Source organism: Aquarana catesbeiana, linkage group LG12, assembly GCF_042186555.1.
Source record: "Aquarana catesbeiana isolate 2022-GZ linkage group LG12, ASM4218655v1, whole genome shotgun sequence".
Classification (NCBI taxonomy): domain Eukaryota; kingdom Metazoa; phylum Chordata; class Amphibia; order Anura; family Ranidae; genus Aquarana; species Aquarana catesbeiana.
The window spans coordinates 43,764,661-43,779,969 of record NC_133335.1 but is presented as its reverse complement, the minus strand read 5'-3'; the positions used below and the strand labels follow the sequence as shown (position 1 = coordinate 43,779,969).

The 15,309-nt window shown below is 46.6% G+C and overlaps 1 protein-coding gene across 1 annotated transcript in view; it reads right to left on the bottom strand.

Annotated features, from left to right (window-relative positions):
* Positions 1-15,309, bottom strand: part of ITGB3 (integrin subunit beta 3) — a 135,877-nt gene that overhangs the window by 68,552 nt on the left and 52,016 nt on the right. The window contains exons 7-8 of the mRNA XM_073607661.1: positions 4,171-4,266; positions 9-98 (exon numbers count right to left, since the gene is read on the bottom strand). Of these exons, the coding sequence (XP_073463762.1) occupies positions 9-98; positions 4,171-4,266 (186 nt within the window). The remainder of the gene's footprint in view (positions 1-8; positions 99-4,170; positions 4,267-15,309) is intronic.

Sequence of the window (15,309 nt, the reverse complement as noted above, 5' to 3'; positions counted from 1 at the left end):
AGTCATACCTCATAGGAATCTACGATCAGCTGAATCACGTTTCCGGAATCTTTGGATAATGTACCCACTGTTGTCCCGGGAATTAACTCACTATATTCCTGTGAGGAATACATTTAGATTAAAAATGACAGCGTGCAGAAACAAATGTCAGATAAAATAATTTTTTGCAAAGCAAGTTTGAAATGTTTTATCCTTATCTAATTAACGCCTACACTCAAATCTATTAACTGTTGATGTGGGCAGGCTGTGGGCAACTTTATTTCAGGCGCAGCAATTCAGAAAGCATTGAAGTGTTGGGATCAGCAGGACAGCCAAGCAACTGACATTAGAAGATTAGTTCAGCAATGGCAGCCTCCCCATTATTTTCAATACGGACTTCCTTTAACCACCTCAATACAGGACACTTTCATCCCCTTCCTGCCCAGGCCATTTTTCAGCTTTCAGCGGTGTCACACTTTGAATGACAATTGCGCGGTCGTGCTACACTGTACCCGTGTGAATTGTTTTTTCATTTTCTTCACACAAATAGAGCTTTCTTTTGGTGTGATTTAAAGTGGTGTTCCACCCGCAAATTTTTTTTGCTGCTGACTTACTAGCACATTATGATTTAAACTGCTCGGGGTCTGATTTTTTTATTTTTTTGGATGTGGTTTACTACCTAAATGTGCTGGCAGTGTTTTTTCCTCTGCCTCTAAATGCCCCTCAATGTTAACCCATGCATCCTTGCACACATAGGTGTTTACAGGCATTTAGAGGCAGAAAAAAAAAAACACTGCCAGCACATTTAGGAGCAGCAGCATTTTGGCAGAAAAAATGCTTGACAAGCCTAAGCTTGTATAAATGCGTTGTGGTATTGAGCAGATTATACTGATGTGGTAGGTGCTTTTCCAATGAGTTGGACCCGTCCAAACTGTATTTTAGGGCATGGCAGCCCACTTTTATTATATAAAAACGAAAGTCCACATAGATATCAGTTGCCCATGCAGGGGTTCATCCACATAAATATGAACAGTCAAATGAAAATACCAAGCCACCTGGCTCCCATGCTGGCAGCCTTGCTGCTCTTGTTACCAGTCCCTCTGACTGTGTTGTCCAGTTCTACTGGTTTACTTGGCTCTCTTAGACCACTGATGAAGGAGCCGCACATGCTCCGAAACGCGTTACCACCCCCTTCTCTACACTGACACCATCAGCCTTGTGTGTCCCGCAGTGAATACAGGCTTCCCTGCTGCCTCCTCTTTCCAACACGCATGAGAACGCTTTACAGCTGCTGGACGGCTCTACACTGCTCTCTACCACCGTGCTGAGGATGGACACATGCCACAGATGAGGACTCCTGATTTTATCATGTCTTTTAACACTCAACAATCTTGTAAGTGCTTTTAACCCCTTGTGCACTCTATTAAATTTTACATACTGCACTTCTTTTCCTTTTTTATACTTACCTAGGTAGATGCTGCATCTGTCCCCTGTCACCGAGCACTGTCACTGAGAACCGAGCAACTGAACATCGCCAATGGCTCGGTTTTCTCAGCCCCCCAAGCAGAGAGTTGCTGCCTGTCAATCAGCATCTCTCCGCTCTGCTCCCTCCTCGCTCACTGGAGCGCTGAGCTGTGGAGGGGCGGAGAGCGACCACCTCAGCCTCTCAGCAGCTTGCTGAGAGGCTGAGATGGCTATCAGTCCAGGCACCTGGCGGATCCAGACTCTCAGCGTCGGGATGACGCGGTGCCTGGACTGATATTGGTGACGTCACAGGAGTGCAAAACGAATTGCACTCCTGTGACCTATAGGAGAAGCCCAGCCAAACGAGCTCAGGCTGGACTTCTCCTTTAATATATTTCCTTAAGTTGAGTTATTGAAATGGTTTCTGGTTTAAAGCGGAGTTGCACCCAAAAATTTAATTTATCCGCTTATCCGGTTAAACCCCCCCGCCCCCAGTGTCACATTTGGCACCTTTCAGGGAGGAGCAGATACCTGTCTAATCCACTTCTGGCGAAAGATCACCACAGAATCCGCTGCGATCTATGCCATGTCCGGCCCCTCCTCCGCCCCCTGCTGTCTTCTGGGAGACACCCAGGTCCCAGAAGACAACAGGGACAGTCAGAATGTGCAGCACGACTCGCGCATGCACAGTAGGGAACCAGGTTGTGAAGCTGCAAGGCTTCACTTCCTGATTCCCTTACTTAAGATGCCGGCGCCTCGACCCAGAGCCGATGGACGGGTCGGCTTCAGGTGAGGACATTGCGGGCGCCCTGCACAGGTAGGTGTCCTTATGTCAGCACCTGCAGTATTTGTAGCTGCTGACATTTAATGTTTTTTTTTTTCAGCAGAACTTCACTTTAAACAGTTTACTGATAGAAGTACTGGATACTATATGATTGTATTGAGTATACTATTTTAATGACATTTCAACAGGCCTTCATAAAAAAAGACATTACAACCTAGATTAAAATGGTTATAAAGGTATCAAGCATCATTCCCCTCATTAGTTTGTATAAGTAGTTATTCATGCATTATTTGGAGGATAATGCCATTAAATCTATGTACAGTACGTGTGGACACAAGTCAAATAGAGCGTATATTAAACTCGTCTCATCTGTTGGATTCACCAATTGAAAATCAAAGCCCAAATTATTCTGGGTCCTGCCAACCTGAATTTGAATCTCCACAAAATATGGGACCACTTGATGTATTGTGACACACAGGGAGACTTATGCTGCATACACACGAGCGGACTTTTCGACCGGACTGGTCCGACAGACTGAGTCCGGTGGACAATTCGTCCGTGTGTGGGCTTCATCGGACCTGCAGCAGAATTTTTCGGTTGAAAATCTGACAGACTTTAGATTTGGAACATGTTTGAAATCTTTATGTCGGAACTCCGCCGGACCCAGTTCCTATCGAAAAGTCCGCTCGTCTGTATGCTAGTCCGACGGACGAAAACCGACGCTAGGGCAGCTACTGGCTACTGGCTATCAACTTCCTTATTTTAGTCCGGTCGTACGTCATCACGTACGAATCTGTCGGACTTTGGTGTGATCGTGTGAAGGCAAGTCTGTTCGTTGGGAAAGTCCGCCGAAAGTCCGTCGAGTAGTCCATCGGACCAGTCCACATTAGCCACTGGCCTCAAACCAGGAAGACAGAATGATGTGGCAGAATGAGGAATCGAGATAAAATTTATGCATTTACCTCTGCCCTAATCCCATCCCCATTCACCAGCTATACCGATCACTGATGCATTAGTAGAGCACTGGTGAAATAACCCTGCTAAAGATTACATTCTTAGGGCTCTTTCACACGGGACGGATCCATGATGATCCGCCCCGTGAACATCCGCTTGCTCAGTGGGGACCGCTCCGCCGATCCCCGCTGAGCAGGCAGTTGGCAGGTCTGTCTCTGCACACTGTGCAGCGACGGACCTGTCAGAGCGCCGCTCTCCCCTATGGGGGATCGGATGATGACAGACCGTAGAGTCCGTCGTCACCCGATTTAATCCGAAAACGGATGGAAAAGTAGGTTTATCCTCCGTTACACTTTTTCGGATCGGAGCGGGTCGGATGTCAGCGGACATGTCACCGCTCACATCCGACGCTCCATAGAGGTCTATGGAGGGTCTGTTCAGGTCCGCCTACAAAAACTGACAGGCGGACCTGAACGGATCGTTCGTGTGAAAGGGGCCTTTGGCTCGGTTCACACATGGGCGGCACGACTTGCAGGTCGCCTCAGCGAGGCGACCTGCAAACGACTGCCGGGGCGACTTGCGAGACGACTTCTGCATAGAAGTCTATGCAAGTCGCCCCAAGTCGCCCCCAAAGTAATACAGGAACCTTTTTCTAAGTCGGAGCGACTTGCGTCGCTCCGATTAGAACGGTTCCATAGCACAGAACGGGAGGCGACTTGTCAGGCGACTAGGTCGCCTGACAAGTCGCCCCAGTGTGAACCGAGGCTTAGGGTGTCTATACCACTTTCTGATCAACAACAGCTGTGTATGAATTGATTGTGATAGAAGATGCAGCTGGGAAAAAAGAACTATATGTGTCTGAGTATTCCCTTGTACCTATGAGACTAGATTTGATGGAGATGCAGCATACCTCTTTCTAAGCACCCTAACTTGCTACAATATGGCTACTGAACAACTTTAGACATAAAAAGATTTCAAATACACATTACCTTGTAGAGTTCTGAGACCTCTTTAGTGACGGCAAAAACAAGATTGATGTTTTTTTGGGAAAGTTTTTCAGTCATGAGTCCAATGGATGGGTAGTCCTGAAGAAAAATGGATAAAAGAAATATAATTGGAAAGTAGCACAAAAGAGATATCAGTAGGATATACACTATATCAACCCTCAAAATTTCCACTCGCCTACTCGCATTTTGCGAGTGGAAAATGATTGCTGGCGAGTGTGGGGCTGCCTGGGGGGGGGAGACACATCGCTGTAACAGCTTTCATTTGAATTGCCGCATGTACCCCTCGCCGTCACATACAGCCCTGCCTCCTGGCCCAGGTACTTTGATAGACAGAACACCGGTCCAATGCAGGGACGTGTGACGTATATCAAAGTAGCCGGGCCAGGAGGCAGGGCTGTATGTGACGGCGAGGGGTACACGCGGCAATTCAAATGAAAGCTGTTACAACGATGTTCCCCGCTCTGTGACGATCCAGCCGGCAATCCTCTTCCTCTCCTCTCTCTTCCCCTGCACAGGTGAAGTGGCCTTGATGGGCACTGGTGAGGCTGCATTGTTGGGCACAGATGAGCCTGCATTGATGGGCACAGGTGAGGCTGCATTGATGGGCACAGGTGAGGCTGCATTGATGGGCACAGGTGAGGCTGCATTGATGGGCACAGGTGAAGCTGCATTATGGGCACAGGTGAAGCTGCATTGATGGGCACATGTGAGGCTGCATTGATGGGCACAGGTGAAGCTGCATTGATGGGCACAGGTGAAGCTGCATTATGGGCACAGGTGAAGCTGCATTGATGGGCACATGTGAGGCTGCATTGTTGGGCACAGGTGAGGCAGCATTGTTAGGCACAGGTGAGGCTGCATTGATGGGCACAGGTGAAGCTGCATTGATGGGCACAGGTGAGGCTGCATTGTTGGGCACAAGTGAGGCTGCATTGTTGGGCACAGGTGAGGCAGCATTGTTAGGCACAGGTGAGGCTGCATTGATGGGCACAGGTGAGGCTGCTTTGTTGGGCACCGGTGAGGCAGCATTGTTAGGCACAGGTGAGGCTGCATTGATGGGCACAGGTGAGACTGCATTGATGGGCCATCCCAAAGATGTTATATCGGTTTGAGGTCAGGACTCTGTGCAGGCCATTCAAGTTCCTCCACCCCAAACTTGCTCATCCATGTCTTTATGGACCTTGCTTTGTGCAGCCCTCCAAATCATTTGGTGGAGGGGGGATTATTGTGCGGGGTTGTTTTTCAGGGATTGAGCTTGGCACCCTAGTTCCAATGAAGGGAACTCTTTAAGGCATCAGCATACCAAGATATTTTGGACAATTTCATGCTTCCAACTTTGTGGGAACAGTTTGGGGATGGCCCCTTCCTGTTCCAACATGACTGCACACCAGTGCACAAAGCAAGGTCGATAAAGATATGGATGAGCGAGTTTGGGGTGGAGGAACTTGACTGGCCTTTACAGAGTCCTGACCTCAACCCAATAGAAAATCCTTGGGATAGAACATCTTTGGGATGAATTAGAGCGGAGACTGTGAGCCAGGCCTTCACGTCAACATCAGTGCCTGATCTCACAAATGTGCTTCTGGAAGAATTGCTGAACATTCCCATAGACACACTCCTAAACCTTGTGGACAGCTTTCCCAGAAGAGTTGAAGCTGTTATAGTTGCAAAGGGTGGACCAACTCAATATTGAACCATACAGACTAAGACTGGGATGCCATTAAAGTTCAGGTGCGTGTAAAGGCAGGTGTCCCAATACATTTGGTAAATTTAGTGTATAACCACTTGCTGCAAACCTCCGTAGTTGTTCGTTGGTACTTTGACATAGAATACAGGGGTTATGGCAGCAGATAGCTGCCTTAGCCCCAATATTTTCTGCAACGGCGGGCGGTCCTCTTTAGGTTAAAAGCAGTCTCCGTGGCGGATTTGTCGCAAGATCACTTTTAACGGCGGTGGGAGAGGTGCCCTCCCGCCATGTTCTGGTTGTCTCTGCTGCTTACCGGAACCGCCGGTAACAGTGGAGACGATCCGATGCTGTCCCCTCAGTAGCATGGAGCCAAGTGAGGGAAAGATGGCCCCCACTCGGCTCCATAAAATTGGATGATGGAAGTGACGTCAAACGTCACTTCCGCCCAATGGTCTTAAAGGGGAAAAAAAAAAGGCGGAAAAAAAAAGACATTTATTTTTTTTTACTTTTTATTGCATTTAAGTTTAAATGTGAGATCTGAGGTCTTTTTGACCCCGATCTCACATTAAAGAGGTCCTGTCATGCTTTTTTTCTATTACAAGGGGTGTTTACATTCCTTGTAATAGGAATAAAAGTGACCCAAAAAAATTTCTTTTTAAAAGACAATTTAAAAATACATACAATACGTGAGCTCGCGTGCAGAAGCGGACGCATACGTAAGCCGTGCCCGCATATGAAAATGGTATTCAAACCACACATGTGAGGTATCGGCGCGATCGTTAGAGCGAGAGTAATAATTCTAGCACTAGACCTCTTCTGTAACTTAAAACTGGTAACCTGTAGAAATTTTTATACGTCGCCAATGAAAATTTTTAAGTGCCAAGTGCTACTTAAGTTTGTCGCCATTCCACGAGCGGGCGCAATTTTGAAGCATGACATGTTGGGTATCAATTTACTCAGCGTAACATTATCTTTCACAATATAAAAAAAATTGGGCTAACTTTACTGTTTTCTTATTTTGTAATACAAAAAGTGTATTTTTTCCCACAAAATTGCGCTTGTAAGACCGCTGCGCAAATACGATGTGACAAAGTATTTCAATGACTGCTATTTTATTCTCTAGGGTGTCTGAAAAAATATATATAAGGTTTGGGGTTTCTAGCAAAAAAGAATTATTTTAACTTGTAAACAACAAATCTCAAAAACAGGCTCGGTCCAGAAGTGGATAATATTTGATCTGTTAACAGGATACTAAAATTTTAGTTGAGATGTCTGTTCTATTTTATTTTGTAATTATTTATTATAGATAGCTGCAAAACAATTACTGCATAGTGCTTAAAGTGGTTGTAAACCCTTTACAACCACTTTAAACTACAGGCAAGCCTATAATTAGGCCTACCTGTAGCTACACTGGATATCTCCTAAACCTGCACGGTTTAGGAGATATCCCTGTATTTGCATGTGCCGACGTCATCGGCACATGCGCACTTAAGCAAACGTACGTGCCGTTGCTTCAGTTGTACTGTGCCGTTACTGGCTGCTCCCGCGTGTGACGTCATCGCGGCTCCGGCCAATCACAGTGCCAGAGCCGCGATACCCGGAAGTAACCTCCCGGAGAGATTTCGGCCACTGGAGCGGTGAATGAGGACCGCTGCGGGGACTTCGATCTCAGGTAAGTAATTAAAATTGAGCTAGTATGCTATGCATACTAGCTCATTATGCCTTTGTCTTGCAGGTTTTTTTTTTTTTTTAATTTTTCAAAAGGGTTTACAACCACTTTAAAGTGACATTAAACTTTGGTTTAAGAAACAACAAACTATTCAATCACCTCCTATTGTGTTTTTTGCTGCTGTGATCTGACATCCTGTTAGATGGTGTTTACGTTCATTCTCCATTATACCACTGTACATAGGAGTGTAGCCACCTTCTCCTGCTCGCTCTTGAGATGGACTATGGACTATAGAATGTGTAATGTGCATAGAGCTATGCACTGTTCATTCCAAACAAACAGAAGTGAAGGGTGTGGGGTGTGGGGGGGGCTTCAGGTTGCTTGAAAACGGAAAGTTGTATACTCACCTCTCCGTAATTTTCCTTTTCTGACGCATCTTCATGGCAGCACACACTGGGTTGTGACACTGCCCCACAACCTAACTTTCCTGACACATCTTCATGGCAGCACACACTGGGTTGTGACACTGCCCCACAACCTAACTTTCCTGACGCATCTTCATGGCAGCACAAACTGGGTTGTGACACTGCCCCACAACCTAACAGGATTGGTTAACTATAAATTTGAAAGAGAGACACCCTGCTTCATTCTCTGTATCTATCATCGAAAAAAATGCAGGATGCTGTGTGCTGCCATGAAGATGCATCAGGAAAGGAAAATTACGGAAAGGTGAGTATACAATTTTCTGTTTTCCTGACGCTTCATGGCAGCACACACTGGGAAATAACTCACCAGTCGGGTGGGTGCAAAAAAAAGTAGTATTTTTTTAACATGTAGCTGTAGAATTGGCCAGAATAATTAATTTTCCAAAATCTACCGTTGATAATTGGGCCGAATCCACCCTATAGTGGGACATGAATGTATGTCTGGATGACCAGGTCGCTGCCTTGCAGATTGTCTCTGGTGAAACCCTGCAATATGCTGCCCATGAAGTTGCCACTGCCCTGGTTGAGTGAGCTTTAATGCCTTCGGGTACCTGTTGTTGAATGGCATAGGTTTTCCTGATGGACTTGACTAGCCATGATGCGATAGTGCAAGGCGATGCCATGTGACCTTTTCTGTTCCCATGAGGAATTACCAATAGATTGTCCGTTATTCTAAAGGAGGCTGTAGCCATCAGGTAACTGCTAATAGCGGATTTTATATCTAAGGCATGTGGTTCCCCCTGGTCGTTGGTAAGGATCGGAAGATTGATGTCCTGATTGTAATGAAACGATGTTGCCACTTTTGGAATAAAGTGGTCTGAAGGGCTCAGTACCACCCTGTCTGGGTAAAAGACCATGTAGGGTTCTGTAATCAGTAATGCTTGCATCTCCGAAACTCTTTTGGCTGAGGTGATGGCGGTGAGAAAGGTTAGCTTTAGTGTTAAGTCCCACAGTGAGAGTCAGCTGGATGAAAAGGGGAATTTGAAAGTGCGTTCAGGACTACTGACAAATCCCATGCTGGGAACGTTGGTCTTCTTGGATGCCTGATCTTTAAAAGCCCTCATAAACTGAATCAGGAGAGGATATGAGGCCCATCTGAAGCTGTTTTTTGCAGAAAATGCTGAAACATGCACCTTTAGGGTACTTGAGCTTAGCCCTTTAGCTATGCCTGCTTGGAGAAATTCCAGAATCTGTGGCGCCTCTGGCGATAGTGGGTTCCAGCTATTCTGCTGAGCCATAGATGAGAACCTTTCCCATATCCTACCGTAGTTGAGGTTAGTGGTACATTTTCTAGCCTGGGGTAATGTTGATACTACCTCCTGGGAACAGCCTTGTTCTAGGAACCTATTCCTCTCAACATGCCATTAGGTGCAGTTTCTCTGGAGTCGGGTGAAGGAACTGCCCCTTGTAAAGAAGATCCTGAATCACCGGGAGTGTTACTGGATCTTCCAGACTGAGCTGCAAAAGGTCATGAACCAGGGTCTCCTCGGCCAAAAGGGGATTACTGCTATTACTGAAGCTGATGACCTCCTGAATCTAGAGAGGAACCTCGCCATTAGTGGTGTCGGTGGAAATATGTATCCTAGTCAAAAGTTCCACGGATGGAGAAGGCAGTCTACTCCCTTGGGTGATGGGTATGCTGCTCTCGAGAGAAACTTCTGGCACTTGGTATTTGTAGATGTTGCTGCCAGATCGATATCCGGAATTCCCCAAGTTTTGGTCAGGAGACTGAAGGCTTGGTGATTCAGAGACCATTCGTTGTTTCACAGAAACTCCTTGCTCAAACAGTCGGCCAGTAGGTTCTGTGCTGAAGAAACGAACACAGCTTTCAGATCCGTTTGGTACAGTTGGGTCCATCTCAAGAGAGGGCGAACTTCCTCCAGTAATGTATTGCTTCTGGTACCTCCCTGTCTCTGAATGTACGCCGCCACCTTGTTGTCCATCCGAATTAAGATGTTCTTCCCCTTCAAGGATGATCCAAAGGTTAGGGCTTGAAAAACTGCTCTGAGCTCGAGAATATTCAACACTACCCCCTGCGCGTGGAACTACCATTGTCCCTGAGCTGCTTGATCTTGGTAGTGAGCCCCCCACCCCTCCTGGCTGGCATCTGATGTGATTACTTCTGGTTCTGGAGGGACTATAGGCCTGTGCTTCCTGAGGTTGTCGGCATGCATCCAACCCCATATCGTTTGTTTCACGTTCCTGTGAAAGGAAATTGTCTGAAGCATTGATGCTCCATTCCACTGACTGAGAAATGAGGTTTGCAGCATTCTCATGTGCCATTGCGCCCATTGGATCATTGGTAGAGTGGCAGACATGGAGCCCAGGATGCTCAGACAAGCTCTGCCTTGAAGGAATTTCGCTGTCATTACCTTCTTTATCTTCTGGATTAAGGGAACTACCTTTTGCTTAGGTAGCTGTGCTTTGTTTGACTGGGTATCTAGTTTCGACCCTAGAAAGATCATGTTTTATGTGGGCTGAAGGTCGCTCTTTTCCCATTTGATTAACCAACCAAAGCTCTGGAGTGTCGTGAGTAATATACTCCGATGATGAATCAATGCTTCTCGGCTGTCTGCTAAAAGCAGAATGTCGTCCAGATAATGATGCATTCTCAGGCCTTTTATCCTTAGAAATGCGATTACAGGAAGTAGAATCTTGGTAAAGGTCCTGGAGGCAGAAGAGATGCCAAATGGAAGGCACTGAAACTGGAAATGCTGGTGGTTGACTGAGAAACAAAGGTATCTTTGAAAGGCAGGGTGTATAGACATGTGTTGGTAGGTGTCCGATAAATCTACGGATAGCATCCAATCTCATATGTTTATTGCTAACAGTATTGACTGGAGGCTTTCCATTTTGAAGGCTTTGATCTGGATTCTCTTGTTGAGACTTTTTAAATCCAACATTGGGCACAGATCCCGTTTTCTTTTTTGCTAGGAATAGAGGGGAATAATACCCCCTCCCTCTTTGGGGTGTTGGATTGCCCCCTTTTGTTTTAACCCTGCCACATACTTAAGCAGTACTCTTCTCTTGTCTGGTGATGATAGTAGTCTGGAGTCTGAAAGTGATTTCCGGGTAAACTGTTTATGAATCTTCATTTGTGACCATACTTTATTGTGGAAAGTGTCCATGTGTCTTCTATGTGCTCCGTCCAAACCTGTATGAACTCCTTGAGCCTGGGTCCCACTTTCACAGGAAGGACAGGCACAGATTTCTGATGTTCCCCTGTCGGGGTGGTCTTAGATTTTTGGAGTCTCAAAAAGGATGGCTGCGTGTTTCTCCAGTTTCTCTTAAACTCTCTTCCCGGCCTATATATCTTTGCCTCTCTGTACCTTTCTGGGAGGTTACGCTTATAGGAAGGACCCTTCTGCGGTTCAGGTCTCCTGTCAGAAGGGATCAGTCCTGATATCCCTCCTGTCACTTTTGAAATTGCCAAATCCAATTTTGATCCGAAAAGGTTAACTCCGTCATATGGAAATTTGCATCAATTAGTTTTTGTTGCTGCGTCCGCCACCCACGGCTTAAGCCACAAGGCTCTTCTTGCCATGACCGATGCCAACATTGCTCTGGCGGAAGATCGGATGACATCCACTGAAGCTTCTGCAACAAAATTGCCTGCCAGCTTCAGTTCCTGAAGGGAGCTAATTATCTTCTCCTGGTCATCCCCCTCATGTAGAGACTTCTCTATATTGACAGACCATCCAGAAATCGCCTTACCAACCGCTGCTGTAGCAACCGCTGGCCTATAGGCCCCGCCTGCCGTAGAGTATGCTTTCTTCAGATCGAAATACATTTTTCGGTCAGCACGCCATGGAAGGTTACTGCATCCTCGACTGGTAAGGTTACGTGTCTCGCGAGTCGCATTAAAGAGGCATCAACAACAGGGGAGTGGATCAGGGGATTTACATTAGGCTCCTTTAAAGGATACAGTTTTGCTAGTCTGTTGTTAAGGTTAGATCTCTTATCTGATCTCTCCCACTCATCCTTAATGAGGTCTTCCAATTCCTCTATGAAAGGAAAGCACTCTGGTTCCTTCTTAAAATTGGGGACATATTTTCGGACTTTGCGGGGAACTTCTTTAGTTTCTTCCCACCCTATAGCCTCTTTCACTGATCTTACGAAAGGTTCGACCAAGGTAAAGTCAAAACCTGTTGACATTTCTGGATCTTCATTTTCTGAAGATGACTCCGGTTCTGTGGAAGGAATGGGAGCTGTGAATGACGTGCTTGGATCTGCCCTGTCTGCTTCAAGGGGTGATGTCTCTACGATAGACTCTCGCACAGACACCCTGATGAGATCTGTTACCTCCCTTGTGTCTGACTCTCTTTCTCCTTGGTTGCTTCATTGAAGCATGCACGGCAGGCTAATTTGTCTGGGAAAGCTGGAGAGCCGCACACCCAGCAAGCATTTGCTGCAGGGCAGGTATGATAGCTCCTGTTGTGACGGGATGACGGTGACCTCCTATGGCGTGAGCGGCTATGATGTGAGCGGCTGTGACGTGAGTGGCGATGGCATGACGAGGACCTTGATCGGCTTCTCCTATATCTTCTATGGCTTGAGGCATGGCTTGAGCGACCTCGATGTCTGGAGTTTGCTGATCGTGACCTGGTAGGGCTGCCAAAAAAATTGCAGCGTTAGTGGTCATGCTCTCTTTTTCCTCTGCAATACTTACCCATAAATGGAGGACACCTCTTACCTTACGTGCTGAGGGTGGTCTGCTTGGGCAGTGGCCTCCATGAGCAGTGAACAGGGAATAGCACTTGAAAAAGAAGGTAGTATGGAAAGGAATACTAAAGAATTAGATACAGAAAAAGAGAATATGATCAACAAACAGGAAGGGACAGGGAAGAAGGTCATACCTGAGACTGAATGGCAGTAAAACGTCAGACTCCTAAGCAGCAGTAGTGTTCATATACTAGCCAGCGCTCACTGACAGGAATCTTTTTAAATCCGGCGCTGCCGCCCGAGGGACTACAGGGCCCAGAACATCTCTGTGCTGGAAAAAATGGTAGGAGGCCACTGCAAGTATGTAAGCTTCTTTAAAGCTTGTAAATGCCAGAAAGACGTGCCCCCAAGACCACCAGATTGGGGTTCTCTCCATAAAGGCTCCTTTAGAGACTGTACAGGAGAGACTTCCATCCAGGAGAGGCTTAACCTGGTGGGGTGAATGCGGTAAGAGGTGCGATATCCATCCAATCTTGTCAGCTGAGAATAAAAAAGAGAATGAAGTGGGGTGTCTCTCTTTCAAATTTATAGTTAACCAATCCTGTCAGGTTATGGGGGCGGAGTCACAACCCAGTGTGTACTGCCATGATGCGTCAGGAAAAATAGATTACAGGGCCATTACACAGTGGAAGTGTATGTATTATTTTTGAAAAAAGGGTTATGGTTTGGTGTCACTTTAAAGCGGAGTTCCACCCACTTTTGAGAGGTGGGCTTAAACGAAAGACCACCTCTCCACCCCTCGTTTTCAGATATTGCAATTATATTTTTTTTTCCACTAGTACCTTTTTGGAAGTACAAGGAAACTTCCGATTCGGCTGGGCTGCGGCCCAGGACGTCACGTCCTCTTCTTTGGCGAGCACCCACGTTGTCTTCTGGTACCTGTGTGTGTCCCAGAAGACAAGCTGGCCATTCACAAAGTGCAGCGGGACTCGCGCATGCGCAGTCGGAAACCGGCAGTAAAGCCGCAAGGCTCCACTGCCGGTTTCCCTTAGTTGGAATGGTAGTGCTTGCACCTGATCCGATGGATGGATCGGCCTTGGGCCAACATCGCGGACTCCCTGGACAGGTAAGTATCCCTATTAAAAGTCAGCAGCTACAGTGTTTGTAGCTGCTGACTTTTAAAAAAAAAACATTTTGCGGCTGGAACACTGCTTAAAGGTCCAGAATTGACAGAATTGTTTCGTTTTCAATAGAGTGGGGAAAAGCAGGGCCGTCTTACTGAGCGGGCACCCCTGGGCACTGCCCAGGGGCCCCAGGTTCACCCATCAGAGCCAGACAAATAGAAGTATTAGTGGGGCAAGGGAGTCAGGCTTAGCGGGCACAGGCAGTCTGGTGGGCAGGGCCGCCATCAGGGGAGTACAGCCCAAACATTAGTAAGGGCCCGAGCGTCTAGAAGGGCCCGGCTGTCTGGCAGGGATGGGAGAAGGCAGGGGCGGGTGCAGGAGAGCTCCATAGCTGTGCTGGCTTTTGGAATGTGTGTGAGAGTCATTGAGCTGGGCTCTTTGCTGTCCCCCTGGTAAATTCCTGCATTTGCACCCCTCGTGTGTCCTGCACAAAAGCTGGGAGTGGGACAAGGAGCACCACCTAACAAGTAAGGGCTGTTCTACAAGTAATGGGGGGGGGGGTGTATGTGTACGTGTGTGTTTGTGTCTGTGTACATGTGTGTGTGTCTGTGTACATGTGTGTGTACATGTGTGTCTGTGTACATGTGTATGTGTTTCTGTGTACATGTGTGTGTCTGTGTACGTGTGTATGTGTGTCTGTGTACATGTGTGTGTCATATATATATACACATGTGAGGGGGGATGAGACCGTACAGGTGTGAGGGGGGCTGAGAGAGTACAGCTCTGTCAGGGATTTTTTATACCAAAGACCTGTAGCAGAATGCATTTTGGCCTACATTTTTGAAGACATGTTTTACATTTTTGTAGTTTGATATGTTTCATAGCAGAAAGTAAAAAAATATTGTACTTTAATTCTTAGGAGTAGGTGCGTAAATTGGGCAGGCTTGTAGGGGCCCCATAGCAATACTTCGCCCAGGGGCCCATGATGCTATTAAGATGGCCCTGGGGAAGAGTTAACATTCCGGTCAGGTGTTAATTTTCTGTCCATGACCACATTAAGGAGATATCTCCCCACTTCCTGACCTTATGGGACCTGTATTAGAAATTGGTGGGTGGGTGGGGGGGATCCCTGTCAACAGGACAGGAAGGACTGGAACAAAAGAGCATTGTTCTAACTCTCCACCACTCTACTAAAATATGTTTGGTCTATATTCCTATTAAAAGGATTTACCATAACTTCCTGTCCTGACCTGGAACCATTAAAATCAGGCGTACTGACCTAACTGGTGGCATATAATCCATATACCAAACATATATATAATGGAAAAAAAACAAACAAATAAAGTCCACAAAAAAGTCCAATATAAAGGTCCAACGAGACTCTGATAAAGTGCTTCTTCTTAAATTCCACATCAAAAGTGTCACCAGCAGCCACCATCATCCAAGGTGAGATAAGGGTGCTTGCTTTTATGTCAATGTGAGTTTATATTTTTA